The sequence below is a fragment of the Schistosoma mansoni genome, chromosome 1, assembly GCF_000237925.1.
Source record: "Schistosoma mansoni strain Puerto Rico chromosome 1, complete genome".
NCBI lineage: Eukaryota > Metazoa > Platyhelminthes > Trematoda > Strigeidida > Schistosomatidae > Schistosoma > Schistosoma mansoni.
The window spans coordinates 44,087,121-44,096,575 of NC_031495.1; the positions used below are offsets into that span (position 1 = coordinate 44,087,121).

Genomic DNA, 9,455 nt, shown 5'->3' on the forward strand with positions numbered 1-9,455 from the left:
ACTGATACATTTATCTTATTCTATGGGTTCCGTAAAAGACTTTAGTTCATCTAATGAAAATAATAAAATTTTGAAAGGCATGAGGAGTAAGTGAAATTTCGTGAGTGAATGTTAAATTCAACATATTGTGCATTATTGGCATAGAACTTTAATTTGCACTGAACAATCTAAAATAAACAACAACTGTTGATCCTACTGATACTAAATTGATAGTAATGTTCCGCTTTATTGACAAGGATATAGTTTTAAATTCGAATTGCTTTTTAGTTTTAAAAATAATTAACAAAACTCATAATAAGCTAGTCAACTTTCGAATGAACAATAATACTTTTTGACGAATAGTGAGCTGAGGTACCTTGGATATATATATTCGTTATTAATGACAAATGCATGGATATTTTTATATCTATACAACGTGGTTACCTTGCTCACGTTTAAACTCATTATGCTTATTACTAAAGTGGTCGAAAGAAAACCTGATTGTTATCCATAAGCAGATCAATAGTTTCTAGAATACTTATGCAGTAGAGTAATTTGACAAAACATCGGTCACTAATTTCAAAAAAATAAATGTTGTTCAACAAAAAATTATATCCATTTACGAGTTGTATTTTGTGTCCGATCGGGTCAAAAATAAACACACCAGAAGTCGAAATTTGGAAACGCTTTCGTTTAAGTTGACACGTATCCAAATATTGTGTGATAAATACCCTAGAAAGACTAGATAACAACAAAATTATTTAACTGGTATAGAGATGTATAGTTAGTGTCATGTTACACTGACCTTTTCCAGTCACTAGAATGGACCGTTTCGAGTTCAGTTCTTTGTTAAAATGATATATTGACAAACAAGATAATAACGTTTCCACACGATTGACCTCTGAACAGACTTCAACTTAAAATCAACACAGAAAGTACCATAAACAAAAATGAAACAAATAAGGAGATATCAACAGAACTCAATAAAGCAGTCATAGGTAACGTAGGACCTGGCACGAAAGTGAAACTGTCGAATTCACTACACCAAAAAGTTTCACGGGCAGAAAGGAACTTAACGAAACGAGAGGCACAAGGAAAACAAGTTTAGACGCAGTGGAAAAGGAAACATTAAAATGCGGTTCAATAAGGTAGAATCAGTCTATGAAAAGTATGGAGACACAAAACGCAAGCACGAAAGGGCAGAACCTCGACAAACCTTATCCCATGTTATCTAACATCTCCAACCGCAGATCACGATTTTATTGCAAATCAATACCTTAGATTGTGAACCCACCAATATCCTTTGACTCTACTGTTAAACGTTACCTTCGCTCCAATTTATCCATATGCTAGCTAGCGCTGTATTGGAGTATGTGATGGAGCGGTGCGTCGAAGACATCGATTATCGAATACTTGAAAACTACCCACACATTGTATTTTATATGCCATACCACAAAGCCATGGGGAAATACTTCACTGTATGCTCTTCGTGTAACAGGCAGACATGAAAGAAACAACTAATCACAATCTAAATGATAAAGTGATGAATTTATATAAAGCCTGAAGAATGATAGATTTTGACCGCTGGTGTTTAACGTTGCACAACAGTTAATCCTCCTAAAGCAAAGGTGATATAAGTAATACTTATTTTCCTATGATCAACCTTTTATTAACTGCAAGCAGCAAAGTACTTTGTGAATACAGTAATGTGGTCAGCTTAAGAAATCTTACACAGGGTCTACGAAAACTGGCCATATCATAAATAACTGTTATCCAATAAATTACTCTGCTATAGATAATTAAACAGGGCGAAATGGACATGGGTACCAGATGATCCGATATTAGATCCAACTTTAACGTGTAATAGAAGAGAACATTTGTTGTATTTTGAACAATATTCTATTAAAATTATAGAATCTTCATCAACAAGAGTTTGTACACGTTTAAATTTATCAAGGCCATTAATTAACTTATTCAATAGTGTCATTTTTGTTGATTAAAATTTGTGTATATCTTTACACTATTATCCCCACGTCTATATGAACACACAAGCTTTGGTTAAGTGTTACGGCCTATATATTTCTCTTACTAGCTTAAGTGTTGATTAATGAAGTCGCTGGATGAATCATTCAGCCAATCAGTCAGCTACAACGTAGGACCAGGCGCACATATGCATCGGTCAAAGTTGCCATACCTCATTAGCACAACAAGATGAACACCGAATTCATAGAAGTAGTTAATTTAGTGGTGTTAATATATAAAAGAAAGGTTGTATATAAGGATATAGTACAGGAAAAAAGACAGATATGAAGCCATTTTAATCTCAAGGTTTAAGGGAAGATAAAGAGTGTATACACCTGCGCCATTGTGATCGATTCTCAGCCATGTCACCTAGAGTCATTCGCTTGCTGATATATATGTACTTCTTAAATCCTAAGTATTCATTCGCATACGTGTTCGTATTCGCTCCATGTGGTTGGTGGCTCTATGCTGCCCAATAATAAACAGTAGTCATAGCTTGGTAGTCTCTTCTGAAAGTCATACACCGTTGAGAGTCATCTAATAACGGCTATCTGAACGAATGATAAAAGAAGCATAAAGATCATCTGGAAGTTCCGCTACAAAATAGAGTCTTATCTGGTAAAACCGAAGTGAATAAAATCACATTTATTTTACTGAAATGGTAAGTGAACAGACTATGATACCTGTGATTTGTGATGCATCTAATACTTATTACCAATCTTGATAAAAACACCTTTTAGAAACAGTAGTGTATCCCCATATGAGTAGGTGAAATATGAGTTGCATAGCGGGTGAACGAGTTCATTTTATCGAAGACTAAAAGTAGGTTAGATGGTAATGAAATATTAAGGATTTATTCGACATTGCATCTCGACTCACCAAGGTATGTTTGCCCAAATAGAATTGGAACACAATAGTTATTCAAATTCTATAAATCGAAGCAAGTTTAAATTACAAGGTAACTTATTTTAAAAAGAAGCGAAATGCATTCACTCCACACCAAGATAGGAATTTTCAAGAAAAAGGCTATGCAACCGACGATTATAGGTCCATATACTGTTTTTACTTTATTTAAACACATACATATTGGTACAAGGGGGCACCAGGTACATATGCGCCACACAAAACAATGAGAATGGGAAGAGAAAAGAGGAAGATGCGTATATATAAAAGAAAAAAAGAGAAGAGTAATGATGGGGGGAACTGAAATGTACAACTATAAGACTCTTTCAGTTAAGAAAGTTATAACCACTCTTTATGAAGAAATTAAAAGAAGGTTACAGCAGGATCGTTACTGGCTTCTATTCTGGACCATATCTGATAACGTCTCTAGCCACTGTGTTGCTCCATCTCTCGGACCCCAGCCAGGGAGTCGTGAAGGACCAACAGAAGCTAGCCCTTTGCAGCTTCCTTTCATATCACGACACCATGTCATACACTGACCACCTCTCCGCTTTTTCCAACCAGTCCCAGAGTCGGCAAATAATGCACGACGAGGAATTCTCTAGGACGACATTCGTAAAACATGTCCAAGCCACCGAAGTCGGTGTTTCAAGATGGTGACACCAATTGAATTATCGTCTCTGCGCCCGAACACACGATGCCGAACCTCTGCATTACTAACATGGTGTTGCCACTGGATGTCAGCAATCCTTCGGAGACAACGATGATCGAACACAGAGAGACGTCTAACATCCTCAACTCGGAGAGGCCAGGTTTCACAAGCATAGAGCAAAACTGCTCTCACTGACGCGTTGTAGATCCGACCTTTTACAGCCAGACTAACATCACGAAGGCGTCAAAGATGGCCCAGATTGGCATAAGCCGCTCTGGCTTTCATTATACGTGCATCGATCTCATCGCTCACGCAACCACCAGCACTTATGTAGCTACCCAGATACACGAACTTCTCAACTACTTCAATCTGCTCACCATCTAGGATGAGTACATGATTAGAATCCTGCCAGTCTTGTAGGAGTACTTTGCTCTTGGAGGGTGCAAAGCACATACCGTGCCCGCGGACACTGATTGCCAACTGATTAAGTGCGGATTGCATGCCTTGGGCATTATCGCACAGTAAGACAATATCATCCGCATACTTGAGGTCGAGAAGTCTTTCTCCAGGCAGCAGATCCACACCGCCATTACTTACATCCATCAGAGCTGTTTCCAGAATGTCATCGATGGCAAAGTTGAAGAGGAATGGTGAGATCGGGCAACCCTGCCTAACCCCGCTGCTTGAATGGAACAAGGGAGAAAGGTGGTTTTACGCCCTCACTGTCTGAGGTGTTCGTATACAGGGCCTTTAAGATGTTGATAAACTTCTCAGGCACACCCTTCTCCAATAGACAATCCCAGAGAACAGTCCTGTCCAACGAACCAAAGGCAGCCCTGATATCAAGACACACTACTATTGTTGGCCTTTGATAAGTATGACGGTGTTCCAACATTTGGCGGAGGTTGAAGATATGGTCAATAAATCCTCAGCCAGAACGAAAACCAGCCTGCTCCTCGCGAGTCAATCGTTCTCGGGTTTTAAACAACCTACGAAGAATGACAGAAGCCAATAGTTTGGACGCAATCGGAAGTAGACTTATCGCCTGATAGTTGTTACAGGAACGACGTGAACCCTTTTTAAAGATAGGGACGATTATTGACTCATTACATGATGTTGGAACACTTTCTTGCTCCCAAACCTTTGCAAACAACACAGTCAGTTCCTTAGCCAGAAAGTCACCACCATCTTTAAAAAGAGCCGGAGGTAAGTCATCTGGGCCCGGTGATTTGTAACGTTTCAAGAGTTGGAGTTCCTTGCGGACTTCCGCCTCGTTTAGTGGATCAGTCGTCACCGGTCATGGGGGGGGCAAGACAATCTGGTCGATGTTGCCGGAGCAGCAGGTCAGTTGATCTGCCCTTCAAAGGATTCTGCCCATCGTCCAAGACGTCAACAGATGTTAGTGATTGGCATCCCGTCATTTTCACAGATTGTTTCACTCACATCAGATTTCTTGCCAGTGGCTCGGATGAGTTGGAAGAGCTTCCGGCAGTTACCAGGTGCAGCTGCTGCTTCCATCTCATTAGCACGCTCCGACCATCAGGCTTCACGGTCCTTATGCAAGCTTTGCCCAATGTCATTACGTTACAGCCTTCGTTTGTGGTCATACTCACGGTCACCCGGAGTAGACCGACGGGCTTCGATCAGTTGTAAGGAGCCAGAAGAAACCCAGTGCTTATAAGCGGGACGTTTCGCGAAGCCGCAAGCGGCTTTACTCGCCATTTTCATGGCGTCATGAAGTTGCAACCAATGCTCATCTATACTTTTCGGTTGGATGGTAGCTAGCCTAGAAGCTAGCTCGGTTCGATACTTACTTGCAACAAAAGTTGCAACCAATTTACTGACATCAATCCGTTGATGGCGGTCAACTCTTCGGCCACTGAAAAGTAAGGTAAGATTGGCGCAGACCAGTGCATGATCAGAGTCCAGATAGGTACTCCAAAAGGAGTGGCAGTCTTGTACACAACCACGCCAACTGTAGCTGATCGCCATGTGATCAATCTGAGTCCAGGCTTGAGATGCAGAGGGAGGACGCCAGGTGGCACACCGGCGATGACTGTGCCGGAAGTTAGTGCTAGCCAGAAACAGGTTGTACTAAGCTTTGAGATACAACTGATTAAGTTTATGAACCTATGGTTGAAAAGGTTTGAGTTAAGCAACGAAAACTTTTAATTTTGTAGAATTGCTACTCAATTGAGATGATTTGAAATAAGCATTCATAAAAATCATTTTTACATGGACTGCATTAACATCTTTCAAACTTTGTTGTATATACAATCAAATTAAATTTGTTTAGAGTGAACACAAGAAGCAAAATATTAAGTGTTACATTTATTTAAATTAAGAAATGACTTTTTCAGTTAGGATAGACGCAATTATTCGCTTAAAATAGACGCGAAAGCTAGGTAATATAGCTAGAAGTAGTGGTGCGAATAATTTATGGTAGTTTCTTTTTTTTTAAATCAAGATTTGCTGTACGAAAATAGTGAATACACTTGTTAAACGAACTTTACAGATGCATAGAAAATGAGACAAAAAGGCGTACATAATTAATCTAAATAAAGGAAAATATTATTTTTGGTTGCCGGTTGAATAATGGTATGGATGAGTGGGAAATGCACAGTTTCTTATTTTAAGAACAGAAGCAGAGAGGAAAAATACCATAAATATATGTTCGACATATGAGAAAATCAGTTTCTTTTGTACAAAGAAGAAGCAGCAAAACATCAGGAACCAAAAATCAGAGAGGAAAGTACAGAGGTTGATGGTAATATTTTTGCTTCTCGCGACAGCCCGGTCATTCAGATAATGTACAGAATTTGAGAGCAATTTATTTATATGATCCTGTTAGTGACAGATCCTTTGGGTTAAATCATTCTACAAATTTATAAAACTGAATGAAACTACGAAAGCTTAAATACATCGAAAAGCAGTCAGAACAAGTGATGTACTTTCTAATAGACAAACAATTTAAATGAACAGACTTTATGTACAACCAACAGCATGTGTAAAATGATTTCTTTTCTGGAAATCATTTATATTATTTATGAAATGCTGTCGATGACGACTTAATAACCAAAGATAATAATAAGGCGTTTTGGTTACGGACGAAGAGTATTCTCTCTCTCTCTCTCTCTCTATATATATATATATATACTGTGGCACATATAGATCTCGAACCATATTATCTACTTTTAGCCTGCTCTACTGCCACCGATACTATAACTACGTCTTCTACTCTGGGATCTGGTTGTACTGGTATACCAAGAGAACTTAAACCAACGCCAGGTTCTGAGTTGCTTATGTATAACTAATTTTAGCTCGGACTGATATTCGAAAACAGAAGTCACACTTATTTTGAATGAATTAAGAAACACCATCTTTCGCTTCTGCTTCATAGAGGTTGGCAGGTAAACAGTTTCGATGGGTTTACGTCTCCCAAGAAGTACAAATATTTACTTCTAATATTTGGTAGATAATATGTATTCGTAAAATGATGAATATTTCCCAACTGTTTTGTCCTTGTCTAAAGCCTTAAAATGCGAAGCGTATTAAGGATTTGGGTATTTTATGGTAAGAATCCTGATTCAGATGCACACAACAAACAATTCTCAGTGTCAATTTATATGCAAAACCTATGGGGAATTGTTATGAGATAATCCAGAAATCAAATTCTTTATATTTCATTTGGGTAACTGAGTTGTATTGTAAACCCTCACATAATATGGTAGTCTATTCAGAAAATCTTTGTGTGTATACTTATTACTGCATCTCTTCTAGAAAAAAAATTAACATTTATGTTTACCACTTTCAACTGAATGCAATTAAAAACAAATCATATAAAGTAATGGGAACAGAAAAACTAACCAGAGGCTCCAGTTCCTTTTTATCAATAAGATCGAAATAAGTTACAAAATAGTAGAAGTGCTTGTAGCAAGTGTTGACATGAGCTTCCTAAATTCTACGATTAAAAGAAAAACCACATACTGCTCCTATCTCATGCAAACGATCAAAGTGATGAATATAAACGTGCACAAACACTCTGAACAGCCTACCAAATATTTTCTTCACAGTTGAAATATAACACCTTGGAAAAGGAACACCTATACGATCACGTGATATATGGAATAAAATACCTATGTCAGTTGGGAAAAGTGATGGATCATTTATTTGTGCATCAACCCAGTCCATCAACTCATCAATATATTTGGGCGCTGGTAGTGGAGTAGGCTTTTTATAATGTATATTATCGCGCCAATGATATTCAAACTTTTTGCCTCCAGACATTGTGGGGCATGTCTGCACAGTGCACCGATCACATATAGTCCCATAAATGAGATTGATGCGGTTATAAAAATCAACAACTGGGAAGATAACAATCAATATTTCAATTCACCATGAACTGCAATCCAATCATTCAGTTCTTCGTCATCTGGCTTTTTAACAGCTTCTCTGAGGTCGATCCCCGAACTTAGTGAAGCCTCAGCGTGCTTGTGAAGATGATAGCGTATTGTATCTGGTGCAAACTTTTTCTTCGGACGGAAAGTCTTTGGAAACAATTACCATCACTAACCAAATACTACCTTTTGCTTAACGAAAATTTCTTTAAAGCCGTTGAAGGCCATTCTCAAATGACGAGCGTGACCTTCAAATGGTTCAAATGGTTCAGATGGTTGAGGACGGAATAGAAGAAGCTTTCGCTTAACGGGCTTCCGTGTCTAGTAGCAGTGGATCACCAATACCTCCAGGCAAAAACCTAGGCATATGAACGATAATAGAGGAAAAAAAAGAATTTGGTAAATCATAATAATATGTTATCCTTAGTCCTTAAGAATAAGTCAAGTTTCCTCTTAAAGGACTCCTGGGAGGTCGCTTGGACTAGCTCAGTCGGCAGCGAATTCCAGCACTTGACAACTCTAACGGAGTAGAAGTTGTGTCTGCAGTCTCTTCTGCTATATAGGGTCTCCAATTTCTGGGTGTTACCTCTGAGGTTAGTGTTATGACTAAGCTTAAGAAGATGTTTAAGGGGATGACCAGAAGTGTTAAGTATACTGTAAGTCATAAGAAGGTCACCCCTAAGACGCCTGTACTCTAACAGGTAAAGGTTAAGTGATTGGAGGCGCTCTTCGTAAGGTTTGAATTTGAGTCCCCGAACTGATTTCGTGGCTCGACGTTGTATACGTTCCAGAGTGTCCTTATCCTTTTGGAGGGAGGGAGGAAATACTATGTTTCCATACTCTAAATGGGGACGAATAAAACTGTTGAAGATTATGTGGAAGGTTCTACTGTCAAACTGGCCAAAAATGCGCTTCAATGTTGCCAGTGCAAAGTTTGCTCGAAAGGCATTTTTGTCACAGTTCGCATACGATTTCAGGTCATAGGGTACCAACACTCCTAAATCTTTTTCGACTTGGGAAATTTCTAGAGGGGAGTTACCTAAGTTATAACTATGGTCTGCAACATGTCTCAGATGGACTACTTTGCACTTTGAAGTGTTGAAGGTAAGTCCGTTGTCGTCTGCCCAACTTTGAAGTCGAGTCAGATCCTCCTGAAGAACTAGTATATCATTATGATTACGTATCTCTCTCCAAAGTTTCACATCATCAGCAAAAAGCAATAAGTCAGATAAAACTTGTCGAGGAAGATCGTTAGTGTAAATCAAGAAGAGAAGAGGTCCTAGTATTGAGCCCTGGGGGACCCCACTAGGACATTCCATAGCCTGAGAGAGAGTGAAATTAACCCTGACCTTAAAGTGTCGGTTTTCTAAATATGAAGAGAGCCAATCAATCAAAGGGGGTTTTATACCCAATCGTCTAGGCTTCTTGATAAGACATATGGTTGACCCTATCAAAAGCTTTTGAGAAGTCCAGGTAGATGATGTCAACCTTCCCCTTGCGAT

The 9,455-nt window shown here is 38.8% G+C and overlaps 2 protein-coding genes across 2 annotated transcripts; one reads left to right on the top strand and one right to left on the bottom strand.

The window, feature by feature from the left end:
- The first annotated feature begins 3,034 nt into the window (after positions 1-3,034).
- On the top strand, positions 3,035-3,861 carry Smp_095460 (hypothetical protein). Its single transcript, XM_018794530.1, has one exon. The coding sequence runs from the start codon at positions 3,259-3,261 to the stop codon at positions 3,562-3,564; it is 306 nt and encodes a 101-aa protein (XP_018648934.1). The 5' UTR covers positions 3,035-3,258; the 3' UTR covers positions 3,565-3,861.
- Positions 3,862-5,873: 2,012 nt separating this feature from the next.
- Smp_095470 (mps one binder kinase activator-like 2 (mob1 homolog 2) (protein mob3)) lies at positions 5,874-8,181 on the bottom strand (the record flags this gene model as incomplete). Its single annotated transcript, XM_018794532.1, has 6 exons — positions 5,874-6,433; positions 7,424-7,510; positions 7,544-7,659; positions 7,693-7,920; positions 7,953-8,103; positions 8,140-8,181. The coding sequence occupies 6 exons, from the start codon at positions 8,179-8,181 to the stop codon at positions 6,404-6,406; spliced, it is 654 nt and encodes a 217-aa protein (XP_018648935.1). The 3' UTR covers positions 5,874-6,403.
- Positions 8,182-9,455: the final 1,274 nt, after the last annotated feature.